The sequence below is a fragment of the Pollachius pollachius genome, assembly GCF_949987615.1.
Source record: "Pollachius pollachius genome assembly, chromosome: 19".
Lineage (NCBI taxonomy): Eukaryota > Metazoa > Chordata > Actinopteri > Gadiformes > Gadidae > Pollachius > Pollachius pollachius.
In genome coordinates, this window is record NC_136952.1 from 6919416 (window position 1) to 6938476 (window position 19061).

Below are 19061 nucleotides of genomic sequence, written 5' to 3' on the forward strand. Positions count from 1 at the left end.
GTAAAAATAGGGCTGAGGGTAGAAAGCGCTCTGTGTGTGTGTCGACTGTGTGTGCAGAGTGAGTGTGTAGAGTCAGAAGATTAGAGACCCCGGATTAGGGATCCATTTGTTCTCTAAGAGCATCCGCTGCTCGAGGTGGAGAGGGAGATGGTTGGATGTGTTTAGGAGCTAATAGCGCTGGCATCAGAGAGCAGGGGATAGGAGAGGAAAGAGAGGCGGGAAACGGTGGCTGAGCAAGTTCAGTGAGATTCTCTATGGTAAGGGAGAAACCCACCTTCTTAGAGCTCAAAGAAAACAATTCATTTAGGTTGTGTCTCACACACACACACACACACACACACACACACACACACACACACACACACACACACACTTATATTATATACAGCCATATGTACATAATAATACAGTTTCATTGAGACAAAAGGTCAATTCCCCTGTTTGTACCCAAGGTCCACAGATTCACTGATTCCAGAATGATTCTGGAGTGTAGACAACCTTACATTCACACATTGTCCAGCATGATTCTAGAGTTTACTTTACACCATTATATCCAATGATTGTCTTTCTTGATTCTAGAGTGCAGACACCATTATATCCAAAGGTTGTCTAACTTGATTCTAAAGACACGATTATTTCGTGCATTGGTTCAGTATTGAGTTCGTTGGTTTCTTACTGTAGCAATCTAGTTGGGCTAGAATCGAAGTAGGCTACGCTACGGTAAAACAGTCTCGCGCAGAATTAGGCACACTACGGTAAAAGTCTAGCGCTGTCTGTACACTACACTCACCTAGCACCTCCTCTACCTTGGCTCATGTTGATTCTGTAATCATTAGTTAGCTAATGTTATGATAGTCACACACACACACACACACACACACACACACACACACACACACACACACACACACACACACACACACACACACACACACCACTGCTAGTTGGGCCTCTACATGTGGAATCTAACGAATAAAACTTCTCTGTAGATAAGCTAAATTACTTGCCAAATGTTGATATAGCAAGTTTAGCTTAAAAGGTTAGATAATGATGCTAGGCTAACTAGTCTAAAAAACGTCCCATTCTAGGTTAAGTTAACAACATAACAACAACATAATATAAATCGCCATTATTAAAGAACCATCCACTTACCAACAACTGCACAATCTTGCACGGTACCCGCTCTGAACAGCTGGGGATTCAAGTGGGGAATATACTGTAATGGGGGGGGGGGGGGGGGTCATCATTGGGTCAGACCCCGTAATTCGAACCATCCCCCTAACCTTCACGTCCACCTTGGCCTAGTACAGTTCCACCGCTGGGCCCAGCCCCTCCCTCAACTCACTCAAATTGGTAGCACAAGATCGAGTGGCATCGCACGTGTGAGTGTCACTTCTCTAATAGGTCCATGGTCGGCCCTCTGTACCGGAAACCTGACCCTAAGCCATACCCCTACCTTCACATCTAAACCTAACCATAACCCCCTAACCTTACCATCACCCTCACAATAACACCTCAATTCTAACCATAACCCCTTAACCTTACCCTAACCCAAACAATAACACATCAACTCTAATCATAACCCCTTAACCCTAACAATAACACCTACATTCTAACCGTAACCCCCAAACCTTACCATAACCCTAACAATAACACATAAACTCTAATCATAACCCCTTAACCCTAACAATAACACCTACATTCTAATCGTAACCCCTAAACCTTACCATAACCCTAACAATAACACATAAACTCTAATCATAACCCTAACCCTAACAATAACACCTCAATTCTAACCGTAACCCCTAAACCTTACCATAACCCTAGCAGTAACACATAAACTCTAATCATAACCCCTTAACCCTAACAATAACACCTCAATTCTAACCATAACCCCTAAACCTTACCATAACCCTAGCAGTAACACATAAACTCTAATCATAACCCCTTAACCCTAACAATAACACCTAAATTCTAACCGTAACCCCTAAACCGTACCATAACCCTAACCATAACATCTAAACTCTAACCTAACCATGACTGACTGGGTTGATTGGCTGGCGTAAAACGCAGTCATCTTGACTTGGTCCAGAGAGAGCTGGACCGTCCATGAGCTGGACTAGATCAAGGTCCGCCCATTTTCCTCCGCAACACTTTGGCTTGTTCTGCGATTTATACGCTAAACGTCACTATACATCTCTTTTTGAACATCTCAAACACATAATGGCAGTACAAAGTAAATTGTTTCCAAGATTTTCAAAAAAGAGGTGGTAGTCAAAAATTGTGTTCTTTGTTTAGCCTCTTTAAAAAAAAAAAAATCTAAAAAAAAATACATCAAAGTTGAGTCCGTCCGATTTTTGTTAAAAAACTGAAAATATGTTCATCTTTATCTGCGACCTTTAGAACGTATTTCAACATGCATAATCCAATAATAAAAGCTTGGTATGCGCTGAAGTTCAGTACATGATGCTTTATGTTCCCACTCCCTCTCCAGCTATAAAAGGAATAGTGACGCGTCACCAGGTCTTCTTCTCACGTCAGCCACAGCAGACACGTCTCGTCCCCACACCGGAATCCACAAGGTAACGCAATAAACGCTGTTTTTAGGGTTCTTATTTGCATCAGACTAATGGCTTTTATCAGGATTTGTATTTCACGATCTCGGTGCAGTGATCTTTGATCGTGACTTGGTGGTGATTCATGGCGTAGCCAGCGCTAAACGTGACATGACGGCGGGCGGGGTATCCATTCTGCGCTACCGCACCTTAAACTTGAGTTACTGAAGTCGTTGAACAATTTTAAATGTTCTTCTAGCACGTTCTTTTGAGTGGATGCCATTGATGCAAACATGGTCTGGAGGAAGTACGAGAAGCGGAGCGGAAATTTAGTGCCGTGATAGAAGCCGGCATGAACAAAAGACCATGCGCTTTTAAGGCCTTGCTGCAATTAAACGCGGAAGGGTCGGCCGGACCGCAGCCAGATGTATACCAAAAGTCTAATCGAGTATCCAATCAGCCACCCTCACTAAAGTGATGTGTAACATAATGAGACGGGCATTCGCTGCTGGATTTGACAGCAGTTGGTCAAAGAAAGCCCGTGGTCCCATCAACTTCCCAATACGATACACCGCATGCGCCAACGAAGCTGCGCTCATGCGCAGAAAGCTCGCAATTGTACGTCTACGGGTCATGTCTAAACAGCTCCGGCTCGTCACTGCAGCCGTCAACGCTAAAGCGAGTTGCGTGATCGTTGACCGCAGTGCACCTTCCACATCAACCGAGGTAGCTTTCAGTCAATGCCATATACTCTCCGATGGGGTCGGGGGCCTCGGCATCCGGCCCCAAAGCGGATAATTGCGCTCAAGGGCAGTGAGTGATTTTGTGTGCAGTTTGTACTTTTTTCTTTAAAAGTTGCGTCTTGTCTGTAATCCTTAACGTATCCTTTCCAGAATCATGTCTGACACCGAGCGCACCTTCATCGCCGTCAAGCCCGATGGAGTCCAGAGGGGACTCGTCGGAGACATCATCAAGAGGTTTGAGCAGAAGGGCTTCAAACTGGTGGCGATGAAGATGACAACGGTAAGTTCATGGGACCTTTCTTAATCCCCCTGCTGAGGGAATATCTATTTACTGACTTGTCTAAGATTGTTTTTAACTGGTTGCGAGTCTGCATCGGCCCTAGGTGCCGCAGTGGGTCAGATTAGTTGACCCCTGCTATTCCTGACTGTTGCTCTGCTGCTAAGCGCTCGGTTCTTATCCTGCTTACACGAGCACTATGTCACCGGTGGCTCTGCTAACCTGATGGTTCATGCAGTAAGCACTTATGAGCATTACCATGTACCTCACTGCATTACAGCTGCAGCAAAGATTAGTAGATTGACGGAATATATAAGTCAGAATATAGAGTTATGGTTGGAGATTTATCAAACACAAATGCAGCCATTTGCTGTCTAATGCTAAATGGAGATTAAAATATTTGGTTCATTGATCAGTCTTAATGAGTGCCTGCGTGTTCATTTGCTGCTTGTCTGAGGGAGGTGGAGGAGTGATTGCAGCCCTGGACTTTTAACCAAATCTACTGGAGCTTGGCTGCAAGTCTGATTTACTGTTTAATTTGTGAAACTTCACTATTGTCTTCTGGATGGTGTGTTGCAGGCCAAAGTTGAGCTTCTTCAGCAGCACTACGCAGACCTGAAGGAGAGGCCCTTCTTCCCCAGCCTGGTCAAATACATGAGCTCTGGGCCTGTGGTCGCCATGGTAATTAACCCACATGCACATCGACACTGAGGAGACGGGAGCACTTCCTTTAGTTGGAAGAAACATGGCTCCCTGTGCAAGTTGAGACTTGCTCCCTGTGCAAGATGAATAGAAATGACTATTTCGAAATAGAAATAGTCATTTCTATTTCGAACACATTTGAAGGAAGCAGTCGACAGTTTGAAATGGATCGCTGAGCATAATATGTCACTGACTCAAGGTTTTAACATGAAATTATTAACATTTCTTCCACTCTAAAATGACAGTAATTTCACTTTAATTATTACACATTTTCAGTGATGCAAGATGTATATATTTCTTTGAGAATAAACACGAGAAACAGAATTCCGTAAGACAAAATTAAATGTGCGTCAGTGTCACAACCGAATATTACACACAGAATATTTACAGACTGATGTCCTCTCCTAAAGGTGTGGGAGGGTCTGAATGCAGTGAAGACCGGCAGAGTGATGCTGGGTGAGACCAACCCAGCCGACTCCAAGCCTGGCACCATCAGGGGCGACTACTGCATCCAAGTTGGAAAGTAAGGAACAGACCCTACAGTCGTCTGTCATGAACGTCTTGTTACTTTATCCGGGCTTACCAGTTGTATGGTCGCAATACTGCTAGATGTTTCAATATCTCCTATGCAGTTCTACTGTCTTTGTGGTGATCGAAAAAGGGTTAAGTTCCATTGGGCTAAATGATTCTCTTCAACCGCTCAGGAACATCATCCACGGCAGCGACTCTGTGGAGAGTGCCAAGCACGAGATCAGCCTGTGGTTCAAGGATGACGAGGTGTCCAGCTACGTCAGCTGCGCCCAGAGCTGGCTGTACGACTAAATCCACCTGCCCCCTCTCCTCCAACCCGGACACCAGACATGCTGGTGGATGACGAGTGTCTTTGTCCCTTTGTGTTCCGCACTTCTACCAATGGAGGGCAAACGGCGGATCCGTCAAGGCGACTCCCCCCATCTTGTCTTACTGTACTGTTTTGGGTCTGCTTTGTGGACCTGAAGTCCTTGTTCCATTCCAGCTTCCTTGTTCCATTCCAGCTTCAAACACCTTTCACGAAGTTGCATTCCTTGTGAGAGTGTCATGGTGGTTTCTGCTGTTAAAAAGGTGATTTCGGTTTTTGAATAAAACTTGACAAGATCTCAATCTTCTCCCTGATTTCTGAAATTTTACCGTCCAAACTCTTGAGTGCATCAGGCCTTTTCCTTAAAGATTTAGTATGGGTATAATCTCGGATGGACAAGGGATTTGTTTCCGGGGGCTAACTCAAAAGGCGCTGATAGGAGGGATTACGTTGACATTAACTGTGCGCTTAATACTTTGCAACACTGCACTTGAAGTAAATCATAAGCGCATGACTTGGACCAGAACCTTGACCATGTGAAGAAGACTTCTCATAACCAGCACTTTCCCAACATTTGGCTTTATTTACAAATTCAAAGCTTGATCACAGCACAACTTAACATATGAAAAGGTAACATACACTATCAAAAAGATTTACAAACTTTAAAACTGCAATCTAATATGTACCTCAAAGGGTCAGTGTTAAATTTTAATAGATTTAAGTTCAACATTTGTATCCAAAATAAATTTCACCATAACTTAACCCTCTCAATTCACAACAGTAATACAATAAATGTATCAAATATATAGCACCACGATATAGTTGAATATAATTGGGGCTATCACATATAAAAGACCCGTGTTAGTATCAAGAGGAAAACAAAATACCCATTCTCAAGTCTGAACATCGATTAGCTGTCCCCTTGCGCAAACCCCTCCCATCCCAATACAGGGAATAACAGCGAACAGTGAGGAAATATATAAGCACACCGTTATCATGCAATCTGGTAATCCTCAGCCATCGTATTGAGCCCTGCAAGCAAATTACCTTAGTGACTAGTGAGAAATTTTATCCTTTCCAGATTAAATCCGGCCGGACCGCATCCCTGGAAGAAGGATCCCCCACTATGCGTTTCTTCTTAAGATTTCTTCCTTGCTAATTTCAAGGGAGTTTTTTCTTGCCCTTGTGGGGGCTTGGGTAAAGGGGGGTGTCATAAATATTTGACATGTTAAGCCCTTTGAGACTGTAATGGTGATTAAGGGCTATACAAATAAAATTGAATTGAATTGAATTGAAATTTTCCTTTTCAATTTGTGTGAGGTGGCGCATTTTGCATGAACTAAAACGCGAGTTGTGAGGGACTTATTTTTTAACGTAGCAGCAACGTGAGTCCATAAAACAGTCTTGAATTTGCACTGGGTTATGATGCAACTGGGTGAGTAAAGTTATAAATGCTTGATTCTTACCCCCCTCCCTCCTTACAAAATGGGAAATATACTCTCAAATGAAAGTCTAATCAAAAGCCCACCCTTCTACTTATGATTGTGTGACACTACAATGTTATTGCTCATTTGGTCTTGAAACCATTGTATTTTAGTTGCCTTTGTTATCCACTTGGAACCAAAAATTTCCTCATTGAATACCCCCTAATCAAAATACCAATGACAATGCCAATTACAAAAATCAAACATAAAACTGCAAGCATCATATTGAACTTCTCAATAAATAATGGGGCGACCTCATCAATCAACAACACAATTAGCTGAACACAGAACAGAACAATTAGAGGAGATACGAGCAAGGAGGATATGAAAACAGGACATCAGCCGAACAAACACTTGGCAGCAACCTCCAGCTGGCATTTCAACCCATGCTATTTGACTCACACAAAGCTTTTAAAAATGCAGTTGGAAATACAAACAGATTCGAAGGAAATGCAGAAAAAGCTTTTTCCTGAGATTTAAACCCGGAATCATACTGGTAAAAAATGAGCTCATGTGTTGTTGTTCTATTGTCACAGAGAGAGTATTCGGCATGGGTTATGGTAACAGCCCCAAAAACAAAATAAAAGGTGATACAATATCTGGTTAGAATATTTATGTAATTTCTATTTCAATGTAGTGACATTAGAGGGTTAGATCTTTGATGTCTACGTAAAATATAGAATACGGGAACTTTATTGCATATTAATCTAATCAGAAGACTATCCTGCAAGCTGTGATAAAATTCTTATGTTTGGTGTCTAGTCTTCCAGAGAAACATTTCAGGTTACAGATTTTTCATTTTGCATATGCTATCCCACAGCAGTAGCCTAAATACACAAACTCTTGGATATGTGCTAAATTTCACCAGGAGGTAGTAGATAAATAGCTGCAAGTATCCGACTCAGAACAATAAACTAAATTGTCACATACAGATTTGTGTCCATTTTTCGAAACTATGAAGAAAACAAAATCGAATGGAATAAATTGTCTTTTTTTGCTCCATGTTATCATTCTTATAATAAAGCAAAAATATCTTTCTACATATTCTGTCTTGTGCCACTTCTAGAACCCACTGTGTGAATGCTGCCTTTAAGGATATATGTAATAGCAGTGCATCGCGTATGAATTTATTACTGAACATAAACCGGTTATTCTGTGGCTCACCTGAATAACTGCCTACTTGCATACATATGGCTCTGAAATGAGAACTCAAGCAATGGAACAGAAAACACCTTGCATATACTCTTACATAACATCAACACATTCAGCCGCTTGATTGAGACAAAATATCTGCTGCATTTTCTTGTACGCACATCCATTACATACATACATCCATGCCTCGTGTCCTCACCATGTGAGAGTTATGGGAGAAAGAAACTATACTGAATAGCAGCCACACTGCCACTTGAAAACGTTAATCATGGTCGAAAAACAAATGAAAGACAACACAGGTTAAGTCTGGCCAGCCCGTGTAGTGTATTTGAACATGGCGGATTGGACTGGTATAACAAGCCAGCAGTACAATCTGACACCATTTTGTTGCTTTTATGCACACCAGAAGACAAGAGCAATACCTGAAGAAGCATGTAGGTTGATTTGGGAATAACGAAGCATGAAGCGCTGGCCTACACACTAATCACATGTTTACATCACAGGCCACTGCTCAGCTCATGCTGCAGCAAGTGTTGATCTCATCAATGGAGTTTGGAAAAATATGCAATAATATTCAAATTAAGTTATGGTAAGCATAAATCAACTGGACTCTGTTTATAAAGGCCTGTCTTAGAATAACCACAAGTCTGAGTGAGGTGGCTTCCAGGAGGCATGTAAGGAGGTCTTGATGTTTTTAATGTGCACCATGGCAAAGCCATCAAATTAACTCAATGTTATTACTAAGTCAGACATTGCCAATACACTTCAAACTAATAATGTATAAAGATGACGATACTCCAACATTGGGATCTGGGTCTCCTGCATGAATTGATGAATAGAACCCTGATAAAAATCCACTTGCATCTAAACAACCAACTAACAGAGAATCCTAAGAGTGCTGGTGCTCGATAATTTCCTGAAATGCATTGTGGGAGGAGGTGTACGGCTGTTATCAGTTGAAAAACAAATGCCAGGACTGTAGTCCAATATAAGTGAATGTTTTCAAGGGCAGAAGGACATTCCTCCCACATTATCTTTAGGTCAATTCAAGAGACCTTATTTATAATGGTGGTAGGGAGTGGCTAGAGTCAAACCCCGTCTAGCTATTGAAAGTTGTCCTCTGTTCCAATTAAAATCTTATATACTGTAGTTCTCTATCCATAGTTTATCATACTATAATATCAATAGACTCACTCTTATAGAACAACACACATTAAGTACCCCATCCAGCCACCAAAATTTATGCCAAGTAAGTAATCATCGTTTTAAGACAGAATATGACCAAAATAACAAAACTTCAAGTACTATAAACAAAAGTATAAGTCCACCTGGCAAAACTGTTTAAAACTACAGGAAGAACGAAAACATACACAATTCAGTCTTTATCTTTCCCCCGCTTCTCTCTGGATTGGTGAAAATGCTCTCAAGGAACAAAAAAAAAACATCAAATAAAGTCAGCGAAGGAAAGATATTTTTTTGTTTTTTTTTCTCTGTTTAATTACACCCAACCCCACCGCCAATAAATGTTTTTAGTCACAGTTTCTGCAGGTCTCTGTGCGGTTTCCCCCCGCATCCGGTCCCAGAGTGGTGGCAGCAGCCAGGTGTTAAGGCCAGATGTGGCTTTGATGGAACCTTGCAAGAATACCTCCATCTATACCAGCAGCAGCAGCAGCTCCTATTCCTGCCCTATCTCCGACTACACCAGCAGCTCCCACTCTCCTGCCATCTGGGGAACACATCTAGAGCTCAGTCTCTTGCTATGGATTTCGATGAGTTTTTCTTCCGGAAAAGGAGCAGATATTTTGGAACTCTTCCGTCCCAATACCTTGAGCAGGTAGGGGGGGGGTGAGAAAATGTGTCCGATCCCTCCTCCTCTTCCTGAAGGATGGACTGGGCCACAATATATATGCGTGTGTGCGTGCGTGGACACAGCTACAAAGTTTTGCAAAGGGCCAGAGACAGCTTCTCTGTACCCCTCTCTCCAGTAAGATCTCCAGGCCCGTTCAAAATAAAACCAATATAGAACAGAAATGGTTGAAAAGGCGCTGTTTTGTCGCCGTGTGTTCGCCCCCCCAGTTCCCCGTGGCAGAACCTTCTCAGGGCTCCTGTTTGATGTAGTAGCCCGCCGAGCCGTTGCTCTCCTGGTCGGACACGCCCTGCGAGAAGGTGAACTCGTCCACCTCTGTGGCCTCCTCCTTCAGCCGCAGCAGAGACTCTGCTCGGGGACCCCCGGAGAGAGAGCCAGAGAGCGGGAGAAAGAGAACAGGGAACAGGGATGAGTGGTCTACAGCTGGGCACACCTCCAACAGACATGATATGGAGTGTTACGAGGACATGAACCAGAGTGTAACGGGGACATGAACCACTGAACCAGAGGTCAGCACTGTAACAGGGACATGAACCAGAGTGTAACGGGGACATGAACCACTGAACCAGAGTTCAACACTGTAACAGGGACATGAACCAGAGTGTTACTGGCACATAACGAGGGGTTTAAGGGGACATGACCCGGGGTGAAAGGGTGACATGACCCGCAGTTCAACGGGGACTTTAATAACAGGGACACCGGGTCATGACACCGGCTGTAATGGAGACATGAGACTTTGTTACAGTACATTAGACCTCTAAAGAGGGGAATACCAGTTGCTCGAGCCCCCCGTTCTTTCATGTTAAATGGAGTAAACTTTACATAAGAAAACATGCAAGGTTTACAAACAATGCGACCTTCCAACCAGCGCAGTTCTATCGTTTTACATGAAGGGGAGCAGACAACTGGGGAAGGGTAACGCAGGGAACATACAGAAAGCAGGGCTCAGAAACAGCCGGGACATGCAGCCAAAATGGCCAGAGGTGTGCACCAACACAAGGCCACAGCCATTGCACCTAGCCCCACCTGATGTGTCATTGAGGGCAGCCACGCAGGTTAATAGGAAAGTGCAGTTACCTGATTTGTGCGTTTGTTGGAGGTGGAGGTGGGTGCGAGGGCGTGGCCGGGTGGGTCCAGGGGCAGGGTAGGGGGGCGGACTCTGCTCTTCGTCCCCAGAGAAGCTCCTCCTCCTGCCTGCTTGACCGAAAGGCCGTCGACCGACTGGGATCTTCCGCTCTAAACACCAAGCGAGACTCGGGTTAAGCTACTCATTAAGAGCAAAGGGGAGACATTTTATTCTTCACACTGCAGCATGTCATGTTGGGATTTCATACGAGACCAGGAAGGCTAAGGTTATTTTTGGTGGTCATATCAAGTGGATTTGACGTGGAATATTAATAAAACGATAATTACAATACTGTATGCACTGTGGGGGGTATACAATTTACCCCTCACAGTGCTTGGCCCCCTAATAATTATAATAATAATCCCCTGGCAGAGTCTTGCCAAGAACTTCTAGCATCTAGTTCGGCATCCCTAGTAAAACACCAGCAAAGCTACGAACGCTGGGGGAAAACATTGAGCAACAGCATGGTCGTTCACAGTCACTTCTACGATTGGGGGACCTCCAAAACACACCTACTGATACCACAAATAACTCTTTCTCCCCCTGTGGATATATATGAGCATACCAGCGGTGTGAATTACTAGAAAAGGAGTATAAATAAGGCTTTTCTATAGACAACAAATTGTCTCTCACACACACACACACACACACACACACACACACACACACACACACACACACACACGATGTAGAAACAAAGAGGAAGACATGGAGACACAGGGCTGGATTGAACAAGACGACATGGAGGAAAATCTCACTTTTCTTTTGTCCCTTGTACTGCGTTGCCTTCTTCTTCTGCTTGGGCACGCTAGAGGGCATCTCCCGGGCGCCTGGCAGGCAGTAAACAACACATTTAAAGTTTGAAATAAATGGTAAGGAAGATTAACTGTTCCAGTACCATCTGTTGGCTGTGTGGCCAATCCTACAAATACTAATAATTCTGTTTAGAATGCAAAAAATAGTTAACAACAACAACAACAACAGGTGGTGTACAGTGACTCACTCTGCGCGGCGGGCGGCTGCAGCTGGTAGCCGGTCAGCTGACACCAGCCCACGGGGTAGAGGTCCGGGGACTCGCAGTCCACCCACTGGTCGTACTCGTCCTCCCAGCCGTCAAAGTGGATGCGCAGCAGGCGGTGGACGATCCGGGTCACTGTGGCGACACACACCAGCCGCGGCTCCATCAGGTCCACCGCCTCCAGCTTCATGCCCTGGCGGAAGCCGTGGTTGGGGACGTCCTGCGGGGGGGGGGGCGGGGAAAGAGACAGGGGTCCAGGGACATGGACGACTCATGGGTTAGGTTTACATGTACACTTGGCACTTAAGCAGACGCTTTTATCCAAAGCGACTTAGAATAAGTACATTTGTCAGATGAAGGTGAAACAACAATATGTCGCTGTCGGTACAGTAAGGATGTTCATAGAACCGAGTGCAAAGCACTTACAACTGCTAGGTTAACCCATTCCCTGTACACAACAAAGATAGCTAGGGTAAGATGCTACATAAGTGCATACATTAAGTGCCAGGACGTACAACATACAACAAGTAGGAGGGGTGGGACAGTGTTTTTGTGCGGCTGAACCAATGATAAAATAGCACAAAACAAAGTAACCTTAACAGCATGAGCACATGAATTTGAACGCACAGCTTTGTGATCTGAGGAGAACATCAAACAGCTAGACAGAGCGGTAACATGGCCTACCTTGTTAAAGAGCTTGACAGGAGCAGCTATTGAACCCGTTTCTCTGAGGTAGTCAAACCATTTATATGGTAGTTTAGTGCACCCTGGGGAACAGTCAGGTAAGACTATGGCATTAGAAAACACTGGCCAACAAACAAGAGGTGAGAGCTTAGCTACACGGTGAGAGAGATCGAGATCATGTCTTATCAGTCGGCGCTACGTGTCTTTAAAGAGCAGCCAAACAGGGACAGCAGAACACTAGATACGGCTAGCATTTCCTTGGCTTAAAATAAGCCATAGCAATAGGTTTACCATTATCAAAACAAATGCATTACCACAATAAAGCCAATCAGACAATAGGATAAAATTCTTAGTGTCAGTTACAGTTTAAGGCAAGTCTGTGTCTACGCATTAATGAATCCATGAGTCATAGAAAGCCATAGCAACTGATGAGGTGCATTTCTACCTCTCGGGGGTGTGAGTTCAATGCTGTTGATTTCACAGAAGCCGGCAGGGAAGATGGAAGGAGAGGTGGAGTGGTAGCAGAACCAGTCCGAGCCATCCACTGCCTCCGAGCCATCGATTCCAATCATGAGGTAGCCGTCTGCCAACACCTACAAACACATGTAATGAACTGCATCATGAGGTAGCCTTCTGCTAACACATGTCATGAACTGTATCATGAGGCAGCCTTCTGCTAACACATGTAATGAACTGCATCATGAGGCAGCCTTCTGCTAACACATGTAATGTACTGTGTCATGAGGCAGCCTTCTGCTAACACATGTCATGAACTGTATCATGAGGCAGCCTTCTGCTAACACATGTAATGAACTGTATCATGAAGAAGCCTTCTGCTAACACATGTAATGTACTGTATCATGAGGCAGCCTTCTGCTAACACATGTAATGTACTGTATCATGAGGCAGCCTTCTGCTAACACATGTAATGTACTGTATCATGAGGCAGCCTTCTGCTAACACATGTAATGAACTGTGTCATGAGGCAGCCTTCTGCTATAACATGTAATGTACTGTATCATGAGGCAGCCTTCTGCTATAACATGTAATGTACTGTATCATGAGGCAGCCTTCTGCTATAACATGTAATGTACTGTGTCATGAGGCAGCCTTCTGCTAACACATGTCATGAACTGTATCATGAGGCAGCCTTCTGCTATAACATGTAATGTACTGTGTCATGAGGCAGCCTTCTGCTATAACATGTAATGTACTGTGTCATGAGGCAGCCTTCTGCTATAACATGTAATGTACTGTATCATGAGGCAGCCTTCTGCTATAACATGTAATGTACTGCATCATGAGGCAGCCTTCTGCTATAACATGTAATGTACTGTATCATGAGGCAGCCTTCTGCTATAACATGTAATGTACTGTATCATGAGGCAGCCTTCTGCTATAACATGTAATGTACTGCGTCATGAGGCAGCCTTCTGCTATAACATGTAATGTACTGTGTCATGAGGCAGCCTTCTGCTATAACATGTAATGTACTGTGTCATGAGGCAGCCTTCTGCTATAACATGTAATGTACTGTATCATGAGGCAGCCTTCTGCTAACACCTACAAACAAAGTCTACAGTAATAGTCACTATCTCAGTGTTGATTCGTTCCAACAATTAAATTGTGTGGGGAGGGTTAGTATCGAACCACACTACTAAATCTAACTACTAATTAACCAAGAGAATAATAAAATGCACCTTGGACAAAAGTGTCCACGCTGTTGATAAGAGCGACACAATCTCCTATATCTCTAGACTCTCTTCAGTCTGTTAGAGAAGCACCGATGCAGGAATTTGTGTGAGTGCTGTGATTATATTTGTAGTAGTAGTAGTTAATATTGTAAAAGGGGGAAGCCTCACCTTTCTTACAGTAGCCACACATATAGCAGAGAGGTTTAGTGGGTCAATGGCCTCCAGCTTCATGCCATCTCTGAACCACTCCCCAGTCTGGTCCACATCTCTCACCTGACACACACACACACACACACACACACACACACACACACACACACACACACACACACACACACACACACACACACACACACACACACACACACACACACACACACACACACACACACACACACACACAGTAAGGAAACACTCCATGTCGCCCTATTGTCACACTATATCATCAAATCACATTTAATAACCATACCTTCTGGAATAGTGGTGATGGAGCATCCATTTGACCCTCCATCTTCTTTGTCACATCTGAAAATATTAAAAAAACACTAAATAGTTATTTTCATCAAATCACACCATGTTTAGTACAGTTCTTACCAGACTTAACAACAATAACTACACTCATTACCCTGAATCTACAGCTGTAACATATACACTGGAATAATAACCCTAACCCTACAGTACTAACCCCAACCCAGCAATACCTAACCTAACCCTGAAGTACTAACCCTAAAGAACTACCCACAACCCTACAATACTAACCCCAACCCAGCAATACCTAACCTAACCCTGAAGTACTAACCCTTAAGTAATACCCACAACCCTACAGTACTAACCCCAACCCAGCAATACCTAACCTAACCCTGAAGTACTAACCCTTAAGTAATACCCACAACCCTACAATACTAACCCCAACCCAGCAATACCTAACCTTACCCTAAAGTACTAACCCTTAAGTAATACCCACAACCCTACAGTACTAACCCTAACCCAGCAATACCTAACCTAACCCTAAAGTACTAACCCTAAAGAACTACCCACAACCCTACAGAACCCTAATGTAGTCACCATAAACCTAAAGTACTAAGGCAGCGTAACCCTACAGTACTCACAGTAACCCAAACCACAACCGTATCTCAGATTTCAATGTGTTGTCCATGCTGCACACTATCTGCAGCTTGCGGCCCCTCAGTCAAACAGGAACCAAATAGGTAATTTGACGACGTCAGTAAGTAGTGTAGGCACGATGGGGTTTTGGCTTCACCACAATCACAGTGAAACTCTACATGATGCAACATAGGCAGAGATCATGTAGTAACCTAATAAATTATGTCTTTTATTATAAATTAACTGTTTTTGTATATTTTCCCTGAAGTTAAAGGGTAAAGGGGATAGAACGCCATTGACATTCCCATTACACCTCACCAAATGTAATGGGCCGTTACCTTGAATACAAATAAGTACTTCTCTGGGTTTGGACATTGTTGTAAAAATTTGGTATAATGCAAGTACAAAAACAATACATATCTAACCTATGTTAAGTAGGTTTAGATATTTTAATGTAGAAATTATAAATATTGTTTAATATTTTGGTTTGCTACAAACCCTCCTCTGGCATTAAAATAGCAAAACATTTATTAATTGTATCATACAGATATATTTTAGAGCGCTCATCAGTCCCAAATTGTTGTGTAATTCTAAACAGAATAAAAAAAAGCATTTTTTTTAATAAATTAACCCCCATGACTACAACGTGTGGCCGACTCACCGGAGCGCTTGAACCGGTGGCCGATGCTGCGCGACCAGCCGATGTTGTGGATGAGCGGGCTGTACATGTGGCACCAGAAGTCGTCTGAGCCGTCCAGGCTGTCCTCGTACACCAGCCGCAGGCGGCCGCCGATCACCTGCTCCACCAGGGCCACCCGCGTCCTGCTCAGGTGGTTCTTGTCCACCACCTCCACGCGCATCAGCTTCTTAAAGGGGAACTGCAAGTTGTCGTGCACCTAGCAGAGCAAGAGTGGGAAAAGATTATTATTATTATTTTTTAATAAGAACTAAAAAGTGTTTAAATGCATTGTCCCAATGCATACGTTGGAAATAGAGAGAGAAAAATAAATACGTAATGACAAATCCCAGAGAGATTGTTCATATTGTAAGGACCATACTGGAAATAAGTATTTTACTTTTACATGTCATCCTTTGGATTACCGTTTAAGCGTCTTTGTCCAGAATGAATAGAATCAAATTGTTATGAGTTGAGATATATATAGATGTAGATGTATAATTATAGAGACAGATTATTCCTCACCTTGGTGGCGAAGTCCCCTGGCAGTGTTTTGGCACCGGTGAGGCGCTTGACGAGAAAGGCCTTCCAGTTGGAGTATTTGAGCTGTATGGCTAAGAAGGGGATCAGAAATCGGTTCATAAGCGATCCAAGGACACGCAGGAACAAAACAAAAACATATGGTATAAAAGATAAATATAAACATAGATATAAAAAGAAGGAACTGACTTTTTGGAGGTACAAGGGGCTTGTTGCTGGATGCACACCAGCCAACAGGGTGGATCTCTGGGATGCCCAGGTTACACCAGAAGTCTTTACTGGTGTCGTTGTCAAAGCCCTCATACCGCAGTAGCGCCTTGAACCCTGAAAATACATTAAGAATATAAAACACACAATATTGAACCACGTGAAATACAGTCCAAATTTAGGCGGGTTTTTCTACAGTTGAGAGGTTAAGAAGATGAACATCAAGTCATTGCATTACCATTAATTAAAAAATAGCAAACGCTCCAAATGAAGCCCAAGGCTAACCTGCTAGTTTAATGATCCCTGCTATCCAGTAGACTTTGGTCGAGAGGGTGGTGTCCGAGTTGAGCACCTCCACCCTCACACCTTCCGCTATGTCTCCCCAGCAGGTTCCCATGGGGGCCTACCAACCAGAGATAAATACACATATATGATTAATACAAAAACATATGATTAATACAAAAACATAACTCTTAATATTGGGAGTATATTGAGTATCGGATGTACTCACATGCTTGAAACAGCCAACAGGGGCTCCTGCCGTGCTATTGTTGACGATGTATCGACCCCAGTCAAAGCTTTCGACCGGGACCACAGCTGGGGGAGGGGGCAAACGTTTGAAGGTTGAGGTGGAGTGTTTTTTGCATTGGCCACCTAATTCGACAGACACCTTCTTTTAACTGTATTTTGTATGGCTTACCAGCTTTCAGTTTGGCCTGGTTCTGCTGACTGGCTTGGTACTGTGCGTAAGCTGCCAGTTTTGCCATGAGAGGCTGTTTCTGTAACACCTTGGCTTTTTTCGTTGGTGGTTTACCCTTAAAAACAAGTGGACATGTAAACAGACATGTTTATCACTTCCAAATACTTCCATGGATTTAAAGTCAAATCACACCACTGAGTAAATCCGAGAAAGTACCTGAAGTCTAGCCAAGATGCTAGCTTTTTTGGAATTGGAAGAATAGCTTCTGGAGCAGGATACACTGCAGAAACGTTTGGTCTTGGAATAGAATGCATCCCGCACGCCCACCATCCCGCACATCTCGCAGGTGGCTGTTAAATATAGACCCCACAAGACATTCGTTCAACTCATAAATATTGGAGATTGTGATGAATTCTCAATATTGTATGAATATTTTTGGTCATTTGTCATGAACATGTGTTTTACTCACCCATTCCCGCCTTGCCATCAGGATACGTGTAAACCTGTCCATTGTTCTTAATAATGGGCAGGGTTGCGGGAACCACCTCATCTTCACTATCGTCAGAGCTGGAACTGCTGGTCGACTCCTCACTACAGCTGTCATACCCATCAAACATCCCAAACGAGTCCCTCCTCTTTCGTTCGGAACGTGGGGTGCGCTCAGCCTTAAAATGTTTTAAAAATGAGAAAGCACACACACATAATCAGAAATATGCCCTTTTGTTTTAATAAAAGTGCTCACGTCTAGTATTAAGGGTGTGTTTGGCCAGATCACCTCTAATAGACTACCTCTAACCCGTCCCTACCTGCTACTTAATAAGTCAGCCACTTAGGATAAAACCGTTCTGAATTGGACTTTCAGTAACGGACATATTGACATGATAAAAGTTGGCGCGTAGTCCCTGCGATATCAGAAGATCAGATAATCATTGCTACAATACTTTTACAATTTCCTCATCTGAGGATCAGGAAAAACAACAACGTCTTTGTTGCTTAATGCGTTAACGTTATCCAATTTGCAAGCTACAAAACAATATACAATATATTATTTAAAAAAAAATGTCTGAAGAGATAATCGACTGCTGTGGACATTTCATCACTCATTTAGAGAGATATTTGACACCCATAACACGGAAATGTTTACGTGAAACCTGGCGGCCTTATCTCCTGGTGCTAGCTAGGTTAGCATAGCTAGCGGAAACCCGTCGTCTGGTTGGTATACAGGACCCATATAACATGTTTTTCGTAGAAGTCACATTATAACACACGTCTTAAATAATCATCAATACGTGGCGTATAAGGGCAGGAGCAGTTTGTGTGTTATTTCTGAATGGTATCAGAATTGGTTTAGCTAAAAGGCTAGCTGCTAGAAACATAACAAAGAGAAACCACACGGCCTTTCTCTACTAACATAGCGACATATGAACCAGAATATAATGTCATAGACAATATACCATGTCCCTGGCGTCCTCCATCAACCCTTCATATGGACATGCTCCTTCCCTGTGCTAACTTATACAAATTATAGCCCTTAATCGGGGATATATTGGCTTAAAAAGCCAACGTCTAAAGATCAATACTACACAGCAGAATATCAACAATTACTCCGCCGCTTCTGCGCATGTGCGAGCGTAACCTACTTTCTTGTGATTGGTCGGTCCGGATTGAGGTCAGGGACTAGTATAGAAAACAAA

The 19061-nt window shown here is 43.3% G+C and overlaps 2 protein-coding genes across 2 annotated transcripts; one reads left to right on the forward strand and one right to left on the reverse strand.

Moving 5' to 3' along the window:
* The first annotated feature begins 2508 nt into the window (after positions 1-2508).
* On the forward strand, positions 2509-5417 carry nme2a (NME/NM23 nucleoside diphosphate kinase 2a). Its single transcript, XM_079757085.1, has 5 exons — positions 2509-2582; positions 3449-3578; positions 4155-4256; positions 4688-4800; positions 4982-5417. The coding sequence occupies exons 2-5, from the start codon at positions 3453-3455 to the stop codon at positions 5097-5099; spliced, it is 459 nt and encodes a 152-aa protein (XP_079613211.1). The 5' UTR covers positions 2509-2582; positions 3449-3452; the 3' UTR covers positions 5100-5417.
* Positions 5418-5697: 280 nt separating this feature from the next.
* Positions 5698-18961, reverse strand: mbtd1 (mbt domain containing 1). The gene is made up of 17 exons (XM_079757472.1): positions 18822-18961; positions 17837-18032; positions 17584-17717; positions 17368-17482; positions 17179-17264; positions 16953-17070; positions 16650-16784; positions 16446-16534; positions 15906-16140; positions 14610-14665; positions 14309-14413; positions 12892-13039; positions 12447-12529; positions 11748-11982; positions 11503-11574; positions 10696-10854; positions 5698-9966 (listed from the first exon to the last, which is right to left on the reverse strand). Exons 1-17 carry the CDS (start codon positions 18840-18842, stop codon positions 9848-9850), a joined length of 2106 nt encoding a protein of 701 aa, XP_079613598.1. The 5' UTR covers positions 18843-18961; the 3' UTR covers positions 5698-9847.
* Positions 18962-19061: the final 100 nt, after the last annotated feature.